We start from the raw sequence: 21,512 nt of genomic DNA on the forward strand, positions 1-21,512 counted from the left end.
CCACAGACTGTAACGTTATGTCTTAAATAAACAAGACAGGGGACAGTCTTTAACTTCACCAAGGACGGGACATTATGCAGACAAACCAGAACAATTCAAAAAGAAAGTAAAAATTAAGCAACAATTGACTAAAACTAAAACAAATGCTGGAATAGCATTAAATACATTGAGAAACTTCGACAAAATATTAGACTTAAAGCACGGGTTAAAGTGTGTTGTGCTGGTATGAACTAGGGCTGTAACGATACACCGAACTTTGGTTTGATTCGGATCACGATTTTGGATCCACGATTCGATACAAACCTTGATTATTATTTTTTTGGGTCGTAATACAACAATTCCAAGTCCAACAACGGCCACATGTAACGTTACACCTCCATTAGCATTACCGGTGCACTGATAAATAACCAAAATGTATCAGTTTATAATGATGGCAAGATGTCAAGTGAGGTTATGAATTCAGATCTTCACATAAAATAAATAATCGGTGGTTTCTGCATCTTTACTGTCTGATAGAAATGAACTTGAAGGGTATATTTTAGATGCCCCTCTTATAGTTTGAGGAGGGAAAACGAATGAAATGTCTTTGTTTAGAGTTTCATGTAAAAAAAAAATACAATTTTACTTAAACAAGGATCAGTAACCTTCTTTGGGCTTTAAGTAAAAAAAAAGTAAGTGTGGTCAGGTGTACTGTACAAATGAATCCTTGTCAAATTGAATATACCTGTAGGATTGTCTGTGTTGTGATGTTACAGTTGTAATAACATTCAAATCCGAAACCAGGTAAAAACAACATAACATGGATAACGGTGTTTTTCCTTTTTCTCTCAGGCGATGTCAGTGATTGGAGACAGAAGGTCACGAGAACAGAAAGCCAAACAAGAGAGGTAAGATCAGTGTTGACCCTGCCAGTCTTTCCATGTCTATAACCGCAGCATCAGCTCCTGACTTCTTTCATCTGGATAGCGCATGCGTCTTGTAAGGTGTTTCCTTTAGGAATTTCCTTAGCAGCCCTGCTGCCAAATGTTTTACGTTTAAAACCAAACTGACACTTTGCTGCAACACAAACAAATATATTTATTCACCTACAATCTTAATTTCCATTGTTTTAAGTTGAATGTTGTGTGTGTACCTGTGTACAAATAAAGCAACTTGAACCTCTATTCACACACAGTGAGGCCTATTTTCAGTTGTGATTGGACCGTATTTTTTGAGGAACTATTGGGCACTTAACATCTACATCAGGTCTGAAACTCTTCATAGGGTAACCAAAACCCAAATGACTACATCTATAGACTATTTCCAATTTATGTTATATTACAGACTCACTTACCGTTTTAATGTTTCCAGATGTTTGTTATCAGGACAATCAGCTGACAGAACTGACAAACAGAACGTCAGAACGGACCCACCGTGGGGACGTTTTTGGTAGAGCTGTTCGTTTTATAGTCGACTCGGAAGAAAGCCAACGTTTTGACAATAAACTCAACACAATAGTATGAGGAGATAAAGTGGACGGGCCCAATGACCTCTGGATAGTTGTACTTGTTGTTGAATTGCAATGTGAGCGGCAGCCAACGGGATAATTTAAAAAGTCAACTGTGACTACATTGTGTGTCTGTCCCATTTCTGATACTGTGGCGGCAGAATTTTTGATGCCACTACAAAATCAACATAGAGGAAACACCCAGCAGTGACACAAAGCAAACCTACTGTTGCCTATGAGAAGGGAAATAACATTTGTAATGAGCAGGTTGAGGGAGTTCCTCCGTCCTGGCATGCACTCTGGACTTCTATGTACTCTGTTGTAGGGCTGCTTGATTATGGGGAGAAAAAAAATCATCTTTATTTTTGGTAAATATTGAAATCCAGATTATTTTGCGCGATTACTTATTGTCGTTGGGAAAGATGCATTTATGTAAGTCAAAAATAGTGAAACAGTGAAAACACCTTGAACTGTGCAAATTCCTTTAACACTTCCCCTCCCTCAGTCACAACAAAAAATAAGAGTATCTGCAAAACACAATACGCAAGAATATTTCTATTCGATTACTCTGTTTCCTTATATTGTTAGAAGCCGTAATCAAGATTAGTTTTTTATTGAATAGTCCTATGTGGATTGTTCTCATTGTGTGTTGTTCTGCTTTCAGAGAAAAGGAGTTGGCTAAAGTCACCATCAAGAAAGAGGATGTGGAACTAATTGTAAGTTTTTGCTCAATCACTTAAGTGTTTTTTTTCTTCTGTTCTGTTCAGGTGATGTTGGAGACACATCAGTTTTAGATGTACTACGTGGCCAAAAGTATGTGGACACTAGAACGTTACACCCACATGTTAATAAAACATGTCGATCCAAAGTCACGCGCATCAATCTGCTGCTTGACAGCCTTCGCTCGTCTAGGGAGACTTTTATTATCTGGCTGCAGGTTCAGTCACAAGAGCATCAGTGAGGTCCAACGCTGGTGTTGGGTGATGGGGTCTGGCTCCTTCCAGTGCATCCTAAAGTTGTGGGATGGGGTTGAGGCCAGGGCTCTGTGCAGGCCAGTCAAGTTCTTTCACACCAGACTAGAAAAAACATTTCTGTATGGAACTGGCATTGTGCACGATCACGTTGACTCAGGGAAAAAGGTTACCCATTTTCCACCCAATTGTTAAACATTTGTTTAAAATGTGCTGAAGCCTCAAAGGGATAGTAAGGATCTTTTGAAGTAGTCCATGGTCAGAATATTAGCTACAGTAGATGGCGGTCTAACCCATGGCCTAGGGTTGGGTAGAAGGCAGGCCCGAGTACGGACTCCACTTCCAACCTGTAAGGGGACCAAAGCAGGATAAGGTCTCTCTAAGTGTTGCAGGCAATGATGAACAGAATAGTCAAATACTGTATCATGATGTACGTTGAGACTTTTAAGCGTGAGTGTAACTGCAACCCACTTGTAGATGTTGCAAATGTCGTTTTTCTTTCTCGTCAGTTTAAGCCCTTTGTGTCTTAGTTTAATGATGGATATTCTGTTAACGTTGCTGTGCAGATGTCAGAGATGGAGATTTCGAGGTCGGTGGCGGAGCGCAGTCTGAGGGAACACATGGGGAACGTGGTGGAGGCTCTGGTGGCTCTGACCAACTGAACAAACCGCATTCACACACTGGACTGCTTCACTTTGGGTTTTCACCAGAGCTCAAGACAATGAGCCTGAACTGAACTCGGCAGTTAAACTGTTTTTGTTTTGTTTTTTAAATAAAAGTTGCCCTGCCTTCCTTTGGTGCCAGTGACTAAAGTAGTTACACTTGTTTTGATGTCCGTGGTATAGTTTTAAAATACAAGTTTTATTTAACACAAAGCAAGTAACAGCCGTACTTTCACAAAGCAAATCCTAACACAGGAAAATGATACAAGATTCTAAATACTAGCTGATTTGTACAAAATTACAATCCACTGCTTTAAAAAAAGATTTGACTAATATTCCCCCTGCATCTCCTCAAAATAGGAAATGTAAGCAATATTACAAGATGTCATGTTGAAATGATATGCATCTTAAGTAGGGTTTGAGGTGCCAACATTACATTTTAAATGGTGTTCCTGGTATATAAACAGTTAATCAAAATGATTAAGCAGTGGAATCTGTTTATTTGCTGCTTTCCTTCCACAAAAGGGGGGTTGCAGCCTGGTCTCTTCCCGTCTCTAGCCTGCTGAAGTCCATTTGACACATCTTAAGTCTTCCTCTTCTTCACTGTTGGTCGGTCAAACACGTCCCTCACGCCTGCCGCCTTCTGCTTGAAGAACTTGCTGTTCTGAGCGCTCTCCTGGGCCCAGGCCGAGTCGAACGACGTGGTGTCCTGGTCCACCAGGTGGGTGTACTTGGTGCGTCCAGAGCGACCAAAGTTTTTGACCTTTTGATGAGGGAAAAACAAACCACAAAGAGTTGATTTGGAGAGCGAAATGACTTTGCCTTCATTCTAAAAGGAAAACAATGTATCCAGCTGGTAAATTGCCCCTAAACATGGAAAAATAGAATATGAAAAGGTGCATCCTTGCTCATGTTTTCTTTATTCAAATAAGTGCACATTTAAAAGGACATAATCAAGAATTTAAGAGGTTATGGACAACAAAGCAATTTTAAAGCTCCCCCACCATCATAAACATAACATTATTCTTAGCTGTACTAGGCTACAGCATGCAGTTATACAGGTGTAGTATGGGTGAAAACCAGCTGACCTGCATGACTTTGGGTAAGATGGTTTTGTTGAAGTGATCCTCCAGAGTAGGCGCGCTGAAATCTCTCTTGTACACGTCCTCTTCCTCGTCCTGTAACAGACATGTTGACAGTTACAGAACATCAAATCAGACTTTAGACCAGGTGTCAGTGTGCTCTGGTGGAGAAACTACATCATGGAAGTGGTTTATCTTCAGCATTTATGTACTGCAACTTATTGTCACTATCATTCACAGATATGTGTTATCAGGATATTGTATCATATCAAAGGTTTACCTTTTTGAAAGGAACTTACTAAAACCAGGCCAATTTCTTCTAGGTTTAACGTGAAAAGTGAACGTTCTTCACTTTAAAACAAAATGCAATCTGTCTTTTAAAGGTGTATCCTGACCGAAATAGAAGAGCGTGCTAGAACACAAAAGTTACATGTAACACATACTGACATAAAACAGAATAATGAAGGTTGAACAAAAGTAAGATCAGAAGGAAAATGGTGAATTGATAAATTACCAATTAATGTAGAATCATATGGCACAAAAATGGCAAATTTAAAGTTCAGGCATCAGAAAAGCAGCCCTACGTTTCCTTAAAGCTGTAATGCGTAGTTACTGTCTCCCCAATGAGAAGTTTAAGTAATGCAACAACACTGTCAGTGCATCCACATGATACAAGCCTTCCGTGTTTACGCACCACCCCTCACCCACGCAGTTGCTAGTAGCCAAGGGGGACACACAGAGGATTCAAAAAACAACCTGGACTAATCAGAAGAGGTCAGTATCTTCACTCGCGCTTCTGCGCCAGACGCCACAATCTTCTAAACAGAGTCACACTGAGAAATACAGAGAGAGTTGCGTGGAGCTGATAGTCTTAGTAGACTAGAGTAGTTCATTAAAATCAGAAAGTTACTCACTAAAGCGTTAATGTCTCCTTTGTGTTTAAAAGTCAAGAGTAACTATCCGTTAAAACATCTTAACGATCAGACCCGGGTGCATTTCTGGTAATACGTCCCCCCTGTGCTGACTTACCATGAAGAAGGCTCCTCTGTGGTAGTACTTCTGGAGGAACTTGTATTTGCCTTTGCTGGCTTTGTTGGTGACTTGTTTCCCGCTGTTGCGGAGCTCAGCCCGGCGCTCCTCTTCTGTCAAGTTGTGGAATCTCTCGATTTCAGCCTTCTCCTTCTCCATGCTGAGGACAAAACACCGCTCATTAGGAAATGGCAAGCTCCTTTCATCAAACTAGTGCACCTAAGGGAGTCATTTCTGAGTTCACTCACACTTCTCGGGCCTCTCTGTCCCTCTTGATGCGTTTCAGCTCTCGAACTTTCCAGCCTTCGTATTCCTCCTCCTCGTTCTCTCCGTCAGTGTCCAGAGCGTCGAGAGCAGCCAGCGTGCGCCGGTTCTCCTCAAACTCCTTCTTAGCCTCCTCCTCCACAATCTTGAGGGTGTAGCGCCGTCGCTCCTCCGCCTGTTTCTTGGCCTCGGCCTCCAGCTCTCTTTGCTTCTGCTCCTCCGCTTCGCGCTCCGCCACCGTGACTCTGTCCTTCCTGTGGACAGACAAACAGATTCAGATCACACATCCTATGAAGTTATGAAGGACATTTAGGTTTTTTCTAGCATTTTTTAATTTAAATCTATTATTATATGCGACACATAGTGAATCACTTGTATTTGTCAAAACATTTGTGTTTTTATTTCAAAATTGCAAGATCTTGTATAATGTCATATTCTTTTGCACCTAATTGGGCGTAGTAGTCGTCTCGCATAGCAAGATCTATTTCCTCAGAGCTGTGTCAGTAATAGAGTATATTCTGTGATAGGCGATCAAAAATGCTCCGGCTTTTGGTATTTTCTAAACTAGTAACAACAGTCCTGAGCGGCCCTAAGCCCCGATTGTCGAAATGGGAGAAACATCCGGCACGTTTTATCCCAGCAATGTGTATCCGTTAAGCAAAACAAGCCCAGGAATAACTAATGCTGAAATTGTATTATTGCAATGTTTGATTGCCAATAAGGAAAAAGACAACAATATCTGAGCACAGCTATAGTGTCTACCTAACAATTGAGATATATATTTGTCTTACACAAAATTAGGTAATTCTTTTCTATATCTTTTTCTGTTGTGAAATAGCAGATACTCTCACCCCTGAAATGTTTTTAAACAATAAAGTCTGGTCTGTCCACAGTATGGACTGTAGACTTTGACTGGGGGAAGGAAGGAAACCGTTGTTTCAGTTCATACTTGCGAATGAAGACAGGTTTGAGCCGTGGCTCTGCTTCATCCTCGCTGTCTGTGTATTCTTCATATTCAGACTCAGACTCAGACTCCGCCCCCGACTTCCTTTCCTCCTCCACCTCCAAAACCTCCATCTCCTCGTTCTTCCGTTCGGCAGCTCGCTGCCGCATCATCGCTCTTCTCCTCTCAATTTCCTGCACAGAATCAGAAATGGTTTTTTGTATTATTTTTTATAAAACATGTTCCTTATTTACCTATAAAAAGAAGAAACACTGATGAAAAGTGACTGTGACAAGCACAAAAAATGGATTCATATTGAAATTGCGATTCAAGAGAATTCCAAAAAATGATATTGTATGTCTACTGCAATCACATGATAGATATACACTTTATTGATCCCCAAGGGGAAATTCAACGTCCCAGTAGCTTACAGACATCGCACACACAACACACACATCATATAATGTTAAAATAACAAACAAATCCACATGAAAATGGATATATAGATACATACATCCGACAAGTAACTACATCTGCATGCTGTGAATTGTTTTTGAAATCCATATCGAATTGAACTGTAATATTTTCTGAATCATACACCCCCAACACTCAAATCAAAACGCACACATAGTGTGGCCTACCTCGTCATCCACTTCTTCCTCTTCCTCCTCCTCTTCCTCACTACTCTCCTCACGCTCTGGGTGCCACGTGCCTTCGTCAGAGTCCTCGCTGCTCTCGGCCACAACTTCAGGCTCTGCGATGTGTCGGTGTCTCGCGAGCCTGAGGGCAAACAAACAGAGAGCGACGTGGTTCAATTAGTCTATGTCAACACCAGTCCAGGGCTTAGCACCGCCCCATGACAGTTGTGATTGGTTTAAAGAGATGCCAATAAAACCGAGCAGGTTTTTCTGCCATCCCAGAATGCTGTGTGGACTAGCCAGACCCTCCTGTGCAGCGCTGTGGAGGAAGGTCTGGCGATGCGGGACTAGGGTTATATTAGCTTTTGATTAGTTATTAACTCAAATGAAATGATGGGCTACCTCTCCTCCACGTCCTCAGAGACACGGTTGAGCAGACGTTTGAGACGTGGGTCGGAGACATCCTCTTCCTCCAGCTCCACCTCTGCCTCCGTTTCCTTTCCCTTCTTCACAAACTGGAAGTCCTCTTCTTCCTCATCGGACGACTCCATCGGCGCGTAGTCAGGACGTTTACCCGACACGTACCTCTTCACCTTCACCTTCTCCATGGAGAGCTCACCTGGGACGTGCAGAGACAATCATGAGCCAAGACAATCTGGGCTTTTTAACCAATGATGCCGACGGTGTTTAGATGGCGCTTAAATCTTTTTTTTAAACAAATAAAAAAATAAAGCCTTAATTAGGAGTAACTAAAGAAAATACTAACTCAGTCAAGTTCATTATGCATTTTTGCTGAGAGAACAAGAAAGGTGATGATTCATAATTATTTAAAAATACTTTTTTCCCCTTTTTGGGATGCTCCATTTACATTTTTAAAGTTGATAGCTACTAATCTGCAACAACTGTGGCAATCCATTCATACTTTACCACACACAAATGATAATATGATTGTTCTAGTCCAAATCTGGTTATTTTCTCTAATTTATATCATAAATGTAATAACATGGATCTTGAATGGATATTAAGCGATTAAGTGAAGTCACATTGAGCTCTGGTAAAGTGTGTTAAAAATAAAGTAAGATCAAAAGTAAGATAAGGAAAGATCAAGTAATTGATCAATAATGTAAAAAAAACTGTTTGATGAAAAACAACATGGAAACATGTAGTTATCATAGTAAAACCCCATTGACTGACTGGGGACATTTTACTGCACAGTGACTAACTTTACTTGTCATACTTTAGGAAAATGTCTGTACCTAGGTTTTGAATGCAGGACTTTTACTTGCAGTGGAGTAGTTTCACAGTGTGGGATAATGTACGTCATCAGAGAGCAGCTGATTCAACTCCATGGCAACGTTTTGAGGCCGTGGTGGTGCTGTTGTACTGGATCTTTTGGGTTTATTAAAAACACTTTTGATCCTCCGACTACACGATATGGCCAAGAGTATGTGGACACCCAGACACTGCATGAATATGTAAGGGTGATTCTAAAACGCCTAACGTGGTTTCATGTACCTAAACAACGATCAGGGATCACCACATTTCTCTCTCATAACCTCTAAAAACTCTCAAAAAATAATTGGGCTTTGGGTTTTATTCCTTTGGTCAGTTATTGTAACGTAAAGCGTTTTAGGGTGTCTCATATATCTCTTATATGCATCGATGCATTACAAAAACAATGCCTATTAATATAAATTTACTGCTGCAACCTGCAGGCATATGCTCCCACTTAATGTTAGTAACGTTAGCTACGTTTTAGAGTCAGACAATGGGCAGATGTTTTGTCATTAGCGGTTAACAGTGAGGTTTCACTAAGCTAGCTGGCTAACTTAGCACGCCGTCTGCTAGCTGGCTAACTAGCTGCTAGCTAACTAGCTGCTAGCTGAAGGAACATCGTCTCACCTTTCTCATTCCGGACCGGCACGGCCCCGGCCGTGGACTGGATCGGAGGGAGCTTCATGTTGAGGGCATCACTACGAGACATGACTGCCTTATCGAGGGTATCAACTAAATTGGAGTAAAAATGTGTGTTTTGTTTGGAAAATAAACAGCTCGGTGCTGCTTCAGCCAAAAAAAGGAAGCTAGCTACCTGACGGAAAAACAGGCGGACAGGAAGTGGATTTGTTCCGACTATGGACTGTAAAAATAAGGTTCCGACATCTAATTCCTTCCTATAATAAATAAACACGGAAGAACCCAAAACCACATCTTACTGCATTTTTAGACCCCCAAGGAATACAGATGACTATTTTCCAACAGATTTAGATTTATTTCCTAAATAAACATTAAGCGAAAGAGGTGATAACAGAAGATTACAGCTAAATTGAGATATTCTGCAAGTCAACAACACTGCTCTCTAAAGGAGATGTCACACATAGCACACACATGTAGTTTTTTTTACTTCCACAATGTCGGAAAAAGAATCAGTGTGTACAGTAAAAGAGTGAATAACCGTGTGTGTTTCTGTGGTACTAATACTCAAACACTTATGGAATAAAATAACTAACATCAGTAACTTTCAACATTTAAGTAGTTGGACATTTTTATTCCAAACTTGTATATGTTTGTACATTCTTTCCTTTATATTTTGAATATTTGTTCCTGTATCCTATTTTTATATTTCTTCATTATATATTCTGTATGTGTGTGGTGTGTCTGATATCTTTCTGCTGTAGCACTGAAATTTCCCACTTTGGGGGAAAAAAAAGTCTATACCCAAGTAACTTTTCAACAAAAATGTAAAAAGAAAAATAGAAAAAAAGACCAAACCAATGCATATGAATATTATTTATTTCCATTATTTACTAATTATGATGTATTTCATTGAACTATGACCACTGTATTGTCAGAGCTGGACCCCTCTCTGTCTGAACAGCTCCTCCAGCTTCTCCTCGATGGCCGGGTTGGTTCCTTTCAGTCCTTTCACCACCTCAGAGGCCCACAGGAAATACTCCTGCACCCGCTCAGCTGTCCAACCTGACACACACACACACACACACACACACACACACACACACACACACACACACACACACACACACACACACACAGTTTGTTTTATTGTCTTAAGTGGTAACAGTTAGAAAGGTTAACACATCAGTGATTCAGCTCTCTTAAAGAGAACCCTTTTCCCAAATTAGTACTTTGTACTATACACACACATTTTATTGTGTGTACTCCTGCACTGTCATTTAAAGGCCAAAAGGACCTTTTTTTAAATAGTCGACAAAACCACAAGTTTGAAACCATCAATGAATTGATCCCACTTACAACTATCCCTTGTGTAGTTTAATCCTGAGATAGGGGAAAATGTCCTTGTGACTGAGTGACAATGCCCAGTCTTCACTAGAGGACTAGAGAGACAGGGCAGGGAAGTCAATAACAACTAGGACGCATTGTTGGTTTTGGTATTTTTGTGGAATTTTTTCACAATAAGAAAAATATAGAAAATCATTAACGATAATTTTGTATTATTTGTTGCATTTTTCTATCTTTAGATTAAATTAAAAAAAAAAGAAGGGGTACTGGATCAGTTTAAACTAGCTTACAATATTATACAAATACATATGCTGTTTACTATAAGTATATATGGATGTGTCTGTATCAAAAGCATTTTTTCAGATAGGTTTAGTTTTTGGCTTTTTTGTAGCTATTATAGTCACTAGTTCCTACTACTTTTTTACATGTGTTTATTATGGTGTGTGTATACATATACGTATATGTATTTAGACACTTTTTTAAATATACATAGGCATATCTGTACATAGTAGTCAAATATTTGTGTAAAAGAACTTGTAATTTTTTCAGATAAGTTTATTTTTTTGCTTTTTTGTAGCTATTATAATTACTACTACTTTTTTTTTTACATGTGTGTATTATGGTGTGTGTATACATGTACCTATATGCATGTGTATACGTATTTATAATTACTCCATTGTATATTACTTAAATATACAAAGGCATATCTGTACATACTAGTAAAATGTTTGTGTTCCCTTGTATAGCCTTGTTTTTAACCGTATGTTTTTCTCTCTCTCTGTCCTTTAGAGCAACACAAATCCAAAGTCAAATTCCCTGTGTGGGCTGATTCTGATTTTACTTTTCCAATTTGTATTACACAATGCTGCATCCTTATTCAGGTTCTTGTAATTTTTTCGGGACCCTCCCACATGTGACTCAGTTCCAGTAAAGAGCAATGACAGAGGGGGGTGCTCACCGGCAGGTGTGCAGCGGTTTAAGTCCCTCAGGTTGTACAGCTTATCAGCCAGTTTAACCAGTTTGGCTTGGCCACTGCAGTGAGGCGCATGTTCCACTTGCATGCGCTTCCTCTCATGTTTGGACAGCTTTTTGTCATCTGTCACCTCCTGAACGATACGCGCTACGACCGGGCCAAACTTTGCCTCGATCTCTGCAGGAGTTGTGTCTGTGTCCTCCACTGTGTCATGAAGCAGCGCAGCCTGCGGGGAAGACCATGCATCGGCTCAGTGATACAAGAAACACCGTGACTGACATTAGCCAACTGATCACATACTTGCAAAACCTCGATGTCTGTGGTGCCTCCTTCATGGCTGAGGATTCTCGCAACTCCTTGAAAGTACACACAGACAGCAGTGAGTATCAGAGAGAGGAAGTCAACAAGATGTCTTAATGGTTCTCACTGTTGTCAGATATATTAGGATCACAAACTCAGTGTACCCAGACCATTAAAGTGCCCATATTATTAAAAAAATCTACAAAAAATCAATGTCTCTGTTGCTTCCACATGCATATAAACTTGGAAAAAACTATCCATGCTGTTTTGAGGGAGCTATGATTTCTGAATGTCCTCTGCCTTCAGTCTCCAGGTGAGCTGGTCAACATCTGCACGGCTGATTTCTCACTCTGGAGCTAAAACAGACACTTAAACACACAGGGTGAAAACAGGATCTGCAGCAATGTGCGGTACAACAAAAATATGGTGTTTCTCGAAAACGAAACCATGTAAACCTATTCTGGTTCAACCTCAAGATACAATTATGAACCTGAAAATAGGCATAATATGGGCACTTTAAAAAAATAAATTAATACAACCGGGAAAGTCCCAGTCGCATTATAGCTAGACGTACTAAACTCAGCAGTTTATTTACCACAAGAGTTTAAGATAAAATAGTTATCGCATTCATCGGTAAAGATGTTCACAATTCTTTTGAAATAAGAACATGTGACACAGTTTCAAATGCTGAAAATCCATGAACTGTTATATACAATCCATGAACAAATATTGACATTTATAAACAATATCTGAACCCATACATTTTTATTTATGTTTTTTTCCACTTCAATTTCACAATATGCATGAGTATGAACCAGATTTCGGATCCTCTGACATCCCAGGACCCTGGATCTTAAGCCTTCTTTGACCCGGATGACTGTCCACATTCCCAGACATCTCTTCCACTGACTCTTTAGCGTCATCCTGCACAAATGTTCTGATTTTTTACTCCAAATACGACATTCAACTTGAACTTAATATTTCACAAAGGCTTACTGAACACGTCACTGAAACAGTTCTTTCATTAGCACGTTTTATCCCACCTATCCTGAAGGCATCACAACAAAGAGAAATGCCTCCTACCGATGGGGTGATTGATGTACGGCGTTCCCTCGGGATCTTTACGTCGCTGGTTGCGATGTTTCTCTGCGGCAAAATTAATAGTCTCCAACAATAAAACTGTGTCTGAATTCATGGTGCGGGGAAGTAACGTTGCGTTAGTGACAGAAAAACAGCGTCAGGTCAACGTCGCTCCTCCAACCGACAGTCAGAAACGATACGCAGATTAATTTCCTGCTATATATCGTGTCGGGTTCGCCGCTGCCCTGCCCTGCAATGCCCTGCCTCTCGCAGACTGGCGACGGGCCCAGTTTATTGATTCCAATAAGATAAGTGAACGTAAACAAAGATTATGACCGATTCTTCCGCCCCATTGTCACCAAAGTAATTATCAGACCCATTTCCCACGAGCCACATATACTATATCTACCTAATATTCAATAAAAATGTTTTTTTTTTTTTTTTACACGGACAAAAAGGAGAAAATTAACTTTGTTTTGAGACCTGTTTCTGTCTTAGCAACAAACTCCCGCGAGATCTGGCAAGGGCTAAGCTAAAGTCAACTTAAGAACGTTCTCGTACGCCACTGATAACTTATTATCGTAATGCTAAATATGGATATTAGCTGTGCAAATATCTTATGTTAGCTACGACGTTCACTACCCTCACAAACGAGGCCGCGACTATTTAGGAAGCAGGACGGGTGGGTACCGTTTCATGTTTCACACCGTGATGTGCACCAGTCCGCTCTTTTTTTGTATCCGGGGGGAAACAGCAGATGATGATGGGATCAATTCCGCTTATTTAGCTAAGGAAGCAGGTATCTTTTAATGTCACCTATTTTCCTTTTTGACGAAGATTGTACAGATATTTACTGCCTGTTTTCATTTGTTTAATACTTTCCTGAAAACAATTTATTATAACTGTCAGCATGTCACACTTAGACGCTAGTGATAGACCTGTGATGAGTAGGTTGGGTTTTTAGCCTACATGCTAACCTAGCTAGTGTGTCAATCACAACATATACGTTGTCATTTCTATGTCATTCATTCATTTGTTTGTAACCTCTGTTTCATACCAAGATCTGTTTCGGTAGTTATATGCGGATGATATATTGGATGAGTTTGTATTGTCCCCTTCCCCGTTATAGCCCGACATGGCTCACTGTGCCAGGACAGATTGCCCGGAGCTCCCTGACTTCTCTCTGCTCAAGAGGCTGGCCCGGGATCAGCTCATCTACCTGCTGGAACAGGTGGGAACGGGTCTAAAATATGTCTATTATCAGTACGGTTTGGATGGCTGTCATCTGGCTCCTACTGCAGACATACCACCCCTTATATGAATGGCATGTAAACGATGCATACGGTGTGTCAAGTGTTTTAGTATAGAACAATTATTGAATGCAAAAATATCAAATCCGAAAAATCAGGGGGTACTTTTACACAGGATTGCATTGCAGGGACTATTTGGTAATTACAAAGCAGCTGTTGCAAAGCAGATGTGGCACTGCTGACCACACCCCATCTTTGATGTAACAGCAGGTTTCAATATTTCTATATTTTATATTCTATATGTTCTTATTGTCGACTAAGAAGTATTGTCTGTGTAACCAAAGCCCGGTGTTTCTCTGTGCCACACTGTTGCATCGGTTGACATGTTTCTTTATTACCATGAACAAACACACTGTTTTGACTCAATCCCCCCCCCCTCCCCTCCCCGCCCCCACACACACACACAGACCTGCTGCCACAAACTCACTAGAGCCCAAAACGTGGATTAACAATTCTCGAGACAATAAGACAATCCTAACACGGACACAATAACAACAGTGTTACGAATATTCAACATTCCTTCACATGATGTGTGTGTGTGTGTTACTGTGCAAGCTCTTCTATATCTGCAGGTGCTGTTTCACACACTTGGTTAAGACTGGAAAAGAGAAATGTATAAATTAAATGCTTTTTTCTCTGCAACATTGCCAAGTAGGTCATTTTAAAAGACTTGTTTGTGTTATGAACCGTTTATAAACATATTATCTTAGATTTTGTCGTCACTCTTCCATCTTCCTCACTTTGTCACACAGCTGCCGGGGAAGAAGGACCTCTTCATCGAGGCAGACTTGATGAGCCCGCTGGATCGTATTGCTAACGTGTCGACACTAAAGGTGAAGCTCATCAGATAGAATCTCTTCTATTCAGATCTCTTCTATCGTGAATGAGAATCTGCACTTTCAATAACATTCCCCCCTTTTTGTATTTCTTTCTTTATACAGCAACATGAAGTCGACAAACTTTACAAAGTGGAACACAAACCTATTGTCAGCACCTCAGATCAGTGAGCCCTGCACCCTTCATACTCCTAACATTATTTAACACACACACACACAGACACACACACACACAGACACTAACACACATACACACACACAGACACACACACACACACAAATATGTGTGGCACTATGAATTGAAACACACACACCTAGTGTTACTGCCTGACACTGTGACTTCATTCTCTTATAGGCTCTGTTTTTTGATCCGGCCTAGAATACAAACTGTCAAATGGATATGTGGTAAGTAGAATTTAATGTTTTCTTTTTTGAATGAAAGAAATAATTGTTTAACAGTATCAATAGTAATCTTTTTTTCTAATATTTGAACCCTTGTGTTGTCTTCTCGTTGACCTGCAACTTTGTGTTTCTCTGGGTTGAAATGTCAACATTTTGTTGTTATTTTTCTACACTTTTCTCGACATTTTTGTCAATTTTTTAAATCCTATTTATTTGTCACTTTTTTGACATTTTTAAAATTTAGTTTTAGTCAATTTTTTAACATTTTGTTTGTCGCCTTTTCCAATGTTTTTTATGTTTTTTTGTCAATTTTTCCAAATCTGACATTTCACTTTTATTAAAGTCCTTTTGTCATAGTTCTGATGTAAAACGTTTTTGTAAACGGGTCAAATTTGACCCCAGACAACAGGAGGGTTAATGAAATTGAATGTAATCATATAAGGTTTAAAAAGGGCTGTTTTGGTACCAAAACTCAAGTATCATATTGACCCAGCCCACATACATGTAGTGACTCAGTTATAAAAATAGGCCTAATACATTTTTTCATGCTATATTCCTGTTTGTTCCAGATGTGGCCAATGCGGACAAGGCAGCAGGAAAATTTAGAAGATACAAGATCATATTTACACCTCAGAAGGTATTTTTCCGCTCTGCTGTTGTGCACACACTCTGCTTTGATTTGTCTTGGATCGAGATGTTGATGTTTACCTGTTGACCGTCCTGTGTCGTCCAGTTTTATGCGTGTGACGCGGTGCTGGAGGAGCAGGGGATCATCGGTGGTGAGCATCCTTCTTTCATCACTTCTTGCTAAATGACATGTAATGAATGTTGTAGTACTCCATATTGCGATTAATTGTGCAGCCCAACTTAATGTCCCCTTTTTGTTTGACAACGTTATGGAAAGGAGCCCTACAGAGATAGACCTTTTCATTAACATAGGAAGATCCTTTTTGTTTACTGATGCAGCCCCGAAATTGCCCTCGCCAAACCCACCAAACCCCATTTAAATAACCAGTTACTTTATCATGGTAAAACACATTCAGTGAAAGTTGACAGAGACAACATAAAGCTATGAAAAGCCGTCTTGGTTCATCTTTCCACTGTTCCAACAATCACCACTCAGGTGAAATTAGTTGAAATTAACACATAATTCACTCATTTACATGTGGAGATATGCTGCTCTATACACGCAACAGTACTGTTTATTAATAATAATAATAATAATAATAATAATAATACATGTGATTTATAAAGCCCTTTACATTTCAAGTGAAATCTCAAAGTGTTAGTTTGTTGTTGTTTACTAATCAATGATCAGAGCTGGTGAGAGAAAGTGTTGAACCTGTTTTTCTCACCCAGTACTGTTGGACCCCATGTGGGCTGAGACCCTGGGCGCTGGCCCGGGTTTGAATGCAACCCGTGGCGCTTTGCTGCATGTCGTCGTCCCCCCCCCCCCCCCCCCCCCCCCCCCCCCCCCCCCCCCCCCCCCCCCCCCCCCCCCCCCCCCCCCCCCCTCTCTCGCCCCTGTCCTGTCTTCATGCTGTCCTGCTGATTACAGGCCATGAAAGCCCCCTTAATTTCTAAAAAAACTTGTTTTTGTCTTCCCACAGACGCGACCACTGACGAGTGGTCTTTTTATCTTCTTCCTCTTGATGACGACATCATCAGCCTGGAGCTGCCCGAGTTCTTCCGAGATAACTTCCTGGTAAACGATGACCGCAGACATGATTCATTATTTGGTTAAATACAAATGCTTGATCTTGATAGATTAGGTCATTTTTGTATAAATGTCTTTGGCTCCACATGTTATACTGGGACCATTTGTTTTGTGTTATTGTAAACTGAATATCTTTAAGGGTTGGACATAAAATAAGCCGTTTAAATACGTCAACTCGGGCCTCATTTTATGATGTTTAAATCTAGAACAAAATGGCAGATTAATTAATAATGAAAATATTTGGTAGTTGCAGCCTAGTCTTAATCAGGAAATGCAAAGAATTTACTATCTGATTAATAATCAAAGTCATAAATCAAAGTATAAAAAAAAAAACATTCACAGTTGCCTAGATACACTAGGAAGTATTCTTCTTCAGCTTGTGATACAATTTAGAGAAAAAGATTGCTTTTCTTTCACTATCAAGAAGGGTTGTGATCTAAATATAAATATTATGGCAGTTGTGGAATGAAACTAAGTACATTTACTCGTGTACTTTACCTAAGTACAAATGTTGAGGTACTTGTACACATAGACCAAATTTTTTACCTTTTCAATGTTTTTATCGCTATTTTCAGAATTCTTATAGAATTATTTGAGTTTTTTTGTGACAGTTCTTTTGGAGTTTTTTTGGCCTTTTATTAAGTATTTGTCATTTTTTACAATATTTGTTGCATTTGGAGGTTTTGTCTCTTCTTTTTTTTTGAACCTTTTAAAAAAGAAGAAGTTTTTGTCACTTTTTTTTGAATACATTCATACATGACCTCCCTAGATAGTTGGAGCTCTCAACCCTTCCAATGTTGAACCCAAAGTTACGCTCTTGCTTGGAAAGTACTTTTCTCAAGTCTTATCTTTTCATGCCACTTTCTACTTCTACTACTAGAAAATATTGAACTTTTTACTCCACTATAATAATCGGACAGATTTTTGCAAACAAAACACGTTGTCTGTACAATGTATTTTATTATAAATTAAACTAGTCCAGCTGAAAGGATTAAACACAAAACTGTTTGGATCCTTTCTAAAATGGGAGGATTTTTCTCCTTTTACTTTTACTTTTAATTATTATTAAATTATTATTATTATTTTAGCTTTTAATATGTACATTTTCCTGATGATACTCACATATGTTTTTCTCAAGTAACAATTTTAATGCAGGAGCTTTACTTGTCACAGAGTATTTTAACAGTGTGGTATTAGTACTTTTACTTGAGTAAAGGATCTGAATACTTGTTCCACCCCTGCAGGCGGGGGACCAGCGCTGGGTGAGGACAGCCGGCAGCGCTCTGCACCTCCTCCACTCCCTGTACGGCCCCTTCTCGAAGGTCTACGGGATTGGACGATGTTCCAAGGTGCAGTATTACCGGAGACCAAACCCTTCTTGTCTTGTAATTGAGTTTAACCCTCGTGTCTCACTGGGCACATTTAGATTAGATTAGATCAGAGTAGATTTACTTTATTGATCCACTGATTGGGAAATGGCAATGCTAGAGCAGCCAAACATCAGACACACAGCACACATACAGAATATACACAAAGTAATACATTGAATTCAACTGTTCTCAAATAAAGACTGTTATATGCTGCACATGCACCGAACAAGAGTTTGGAGTACTCAACCTTTTTGGAGACCTTGAATGGAGTCCTGTCTGGGGCTCTAGTAGGGAACTCCATGGTTCTGCAGGGTGATTTCAACACACATGTGGCTGAGTGGGAAGCGGACATGGATGGATGGATGGATGGATGGATGGATGGAGAATCAAACGTCATGTGATGTGTTTTGGCTTCACCTGAGTTCAGGTTTTTTCTGTGAACTGCCATCAGTTCTGTCCGTCTGTCTGCTCCCAGATGGCGTACGAGTCGTGGAGGGAGCAGGTGGAAGAGGGGGAACAAAAAGCTCGTCAAGCTGAAATAGGAAAGGTTTTTCTGATTGACAGAGGTGAGAAGAGTGTATCCTCAGTCTCTCAGTGGATGATCCTGATCAGCTGTGCTGTCTGTCCTCCCTAACATTGTCATTGTCTTTGCAGATGTGGACTTTGTTACTCCTCTGTGCTCGCAAGTTGTCTACGAGGGACTCGTGGACGATATTTTTAAAATCAAATGTGGTGGGTATCAAAGCACGCTGGGGGGAGTCGGATGTCTGGCTGTCCACATTGAAAAAGAGTACTCTGACAAAATCCGAATTATTATGTCAGTTAGTTTTTTGTTGTTGTTGCTCTTTGTCAGTCCAAGATTTTAAAACTATAGTGTGTAGTTTCTGTCTCCCTGTTGGCGCGTCCATATGTTACAAGCCTTCCGTGATCTCTCACACGCCCCCACCCCTTTTCCAGGAAATTTCTAGTAGCCAAGGAGACATGGAGGATTAAAAAAAAGATCTTCAAATAATCTTCAGAACATAGCCATACTGAGAAATACAGAGAGCGTTGTGCAGAGCTGATAGTCCTCATTAGCTTTGTATCAACTCATGTGGGAACGGCTTGAATGTGAAGGACGTTCATTAATGTCAACAAGTTACTCACTAAAGCTTCAAGACATCACCAGAGTTTTTCCTTACCAGGTTTTTCCGACATTTTTAGACAGACTTGGTTTAATAACGGTCCAAAATGATGTGAAAAAGAGACACATTATTACCACATAGGGACACAAAAGGACTTCAAAGAGACGCCAAATGTTCACAAAGACCCAAAACAACCCCAAAGAAAACACAAATGACCAATAAGAGACAACACAACTTCATAGAGAGACACAATGTGTGGGGAAATTGCACAAGCACATTTTTCTGAGAAACACACCTAATAATTCCACAGAGCTAGGGACAATGCTGATTACTTTGGACCCTGAGAATTAGTAATTGTGCACTCAATAATAAAACAACATGGTCTTAATGCTCACAGCTGCAGCTTAGACTGCGTTGTTTTCCTGTAGAATAAAACCGCCCAGTAGTACAATGTCACTTTGGTTGCCGTGCATTTGTTTTTGTGCATGCTTGTGTGTTGATGTGTTAATGTCTCACATTTGCATCTGTTCTTCAGCATGTGTGGAGTTTGGACCTGATGTTACGTCCTCTGACAAAAGCATAAAAGTCATGCTGAACTCTCAGGATAGGGTAAGTTGGTGCAGACATTAGAGATGGTTGTCTTCATTAATTTAAGGAAAACGTCTCTTTGAACTCTCGCATGTCTCGTACTGTAGGTCTTCAATGAAATCCGAAACGAGCATTTCTCCAACGTCTTTGGTTTTCTCAGTCAGAAAGCTAGGAATCTGCAGACTTCATATGATGTGAGTCCATGAGTATTACCCTCATCGGTCATTGTAAATAAGCTCCCCGACGGCGCTAACACTTCTTGTCCTTGTGTGACCTTCACAGAAGCGGCGGGGGATGGACATAAAGCAGATGAAGACGTTTGTGTCAGAGGAACTAAAAGGGTTAAAACACGAACACCGGCTACTTAGCCTACGTGAGTGTTGCAGCAGAATACTGTGGATCACATCAATTGTCACGTATGTCTTTAACCGTTGCGTCTTCCATTCGACCGTGCCTCGTCGTCCAGGGTCCAAACTGAAAATCAACACATTTTCGGACTTTTTTGTTTCTTTTTCAACACTATTTTCTTTTTGGGGCTTTTCCCTTTATTATAGTGACAGTGGATATACATAAAAGGGGGAGAGAGATGGGGGGGATGACATGCAGCAAAGGGCCGCAGGTTGGATTTGAACCCAGTGCCGCTGCAGGAATCAGCTAATGCTCCCACTGGAGGAGCTAGAGGCCGCCCCAGGCGTTGTTTTTATTCACTACCATGGAGAAACACCACTAACACCAACTTATTACCAGTTTTCAATTATTTTTGGGAATTCACGGTCAATACACCTCATTTATAGTAAAGTGTACCTAATTTGTGAGGTACAAAAGCAAACATTATGAATTACTTAGATTAAAGGGAAAAAAGGAAAGACAGGAAATATAATCAGCGTTCAGTCGGGATACTGTTTAGACATTTCAAATTTTTTTTTTCAAATGCTAAAATATTGAAAACAACCAAAGTCCAGTGAAAGTAGAGGTCTGATCTGATGGTGGTGATGGTGCAGTGGGTAAAACACATGCCTTTGGTGTGGGAGAACAAGGTTCGATTCCCACTGCAATACATCAACCAATGTGTCCCTGAGCAAGACATTTAACCCCTAGATATTGGCAATTTTAGGTTGTTTTGGATGAAAGTTTCAGCTAAATGACATGTAATGTAATAATCTTTTGTTGCACTTGAGAAGGTGCGTTGCATGGAATCAACCGTGTATTTTTGGGAAATCTAAATTAGGTATAGTTAAAGGTCCCATGGCATGGAAATGTCACTTTATGAGGGTTTTTAACATTAAATTAACATTTCATAAGCATCAGACTCAGAAATGGCACGTTCTAAGAAAAGCTCGTTGTGGGACTGGCTCTAGTGGCTGAAATACTGCACCAAGGCTGAATTTTGGAAAAGAGACGTCAGATACAGTATTAGGGGACCACTAAGGTCTAGATAAAGAGACTTCAGATACAGTATTAGGGGACCACTAAGGTCTA

The 21,512-nt window shown here is 40.1% G+C and overlaps 4 protein-coding genes across 6 annotated transcripts in view; 2 read left to right on the top strand and 2 right to left on the bottom strand.

Annotated features, from left to right (window-relative positions):
* The window catches only part of hypk (huntingtin interacting protein K), a 3,744-nt gene extending 480 nt beyond the window's left edge, over positions 1-3,264 (top strand). Inside the window, exons 2-5 of one of the 2 annotated variants that reach the window (XM_034867195.1) lie at positions 832-887; positions 2,151-2,202; positions 3,024-3,140; positions 3,175-3,264. In XM_034867195.1, the coding sequence (XP_034723086.1) occupies positions 832-887; positions 2,151-2,202; positions 3,024-3,119 (204 nt within the window). In that variant the 3' untranslated portion in view covers positions 3,120-3,140; positions 3,175-3,264. Of the gene's footprint in view, positions 1-831; positions 888-2,150; positions 2,203-3,023 lie in introns of both variants that reach the window. The other variant, XM_034867186.1, reaches the window with a different exon arrangement.
* On the bottom strand, positions 3,228-9,059 carry mfap1 (microfibril associated protein 1). Its single transcript, XM_034864362.1, has 8 exons — positions 8,978-9,059; positions 7,478-7,694; positions 7,079-7,217; positions 6,444-6,631; positions 5,479-5,748; positions 5,231-5,390; positions 4,208-4,297; positions 3,228-3,882 (listed from the first exon to the last, which is right to left on the bottom strand). The coding sequence occupies exons 1-8, from the start codon at positions 9,057-9,059 to the stop codon at positions 3,703-3,705; spliced, it is 1,326 nt and encodes a 441-aa protein (XP_034720253.1). The 3' UTR covers positions 3,228-3,702.
* A 788-nt stretch (positions 9,060-9,847) lies between these two features.
* hddc3 (HD domain containing 3) lies at positions 9,848-12,889 on the bottom strand. Its single transcript, XM_034867106.1, has 4 exons — positions 12,690-12,889; positions 11,607-11,662; positions 11,292-11,532; positions 9,848-10,051 (listed from the first exon to the last, which is right to left on the bottom strand). Exons 1-4 carry the CDS (start codon positions 12,799-12,801, stop codon positions 9,921-9,923), a joined length of 540 nt encoding a protein of 179 aa, XP_034722997.1. The 5' UTR covers positions 12,802-12,889; the 3' UTR covers positions 9,848-9,920.
* Positions 11,438-21,512, top strand: part of vps33b (VPS33B late endosome and lysosome associated) — a 17,987-nt gene continuing 7,912 nt past the window's right edge. The window contains exons 1-14 of one of the 2 annotated variants that reach the window (XM_034861930.1): positions 11,438-11,685; positions 13,816-13,917; positions 14,749-14,829; positions 14,938-14,999; positions 15,188-15,237; positions 15,804-15,871; positions 15,968-16,013; positions 16,845-16,939; positions 18,196-18,300; positions 18,797-18,887; positions 18,976-19,053; positions 19,981-20,054; positions 20,141-20,227; positions 20,316-20,406. In XM_034861930.1, coding sequence (XP_034717821.1) covers positions 13,822-13,917; positions 14,749-14,829; positions 14,938-14,999; positions 15,188-15,237; positions 15,804-15,871; positions 15,968-16,013; positions 16,845-16,939; positions 18,196-18,300; positions 18,797-18,887; positions 18,976-19,053; positions 19,981-20,054; positions 20,141-20,227; positions 20,316-20,406 — 1,024 coding nt within the window. In that variant the 5' untranslated portion in view covers positions 11,438-11,685; positions 13,816-13,821. Of the gene's footprint in view, positions 11,686-13,228; positions 13,486-13,815; positions 13,918-14,748; positions 14,830-14,937; positions 15,000-15,187; positions 15,238-15,803; positions 15,872-15,967; positions 16,014-16,844; positions 16,940-18,195; positions 18,301-18,796; positions 18,888-18,975; positions 19,054-19,980; positions 20,055-20,140; positions 20,228-20,315; positions 20,407-21,512 lie in introns of those variants that run through there. The other variant, XM_034861848.1, reaches the window with a different exon arrangement.

This window comes from Etheostoma cragini, chromosome 1, assembly GCF_013103735.1.
Source record: "Etheostoma cragini isolate CJK2018 chromosome 1, CSU_Ecrag_1.0, whole genome shotgun sequence".
NCBI lineage: Eukaryota > Metazoa > Chordata > Actinopteri > Perciformes > Percidae > Etheostoma > Etheostoma cragini.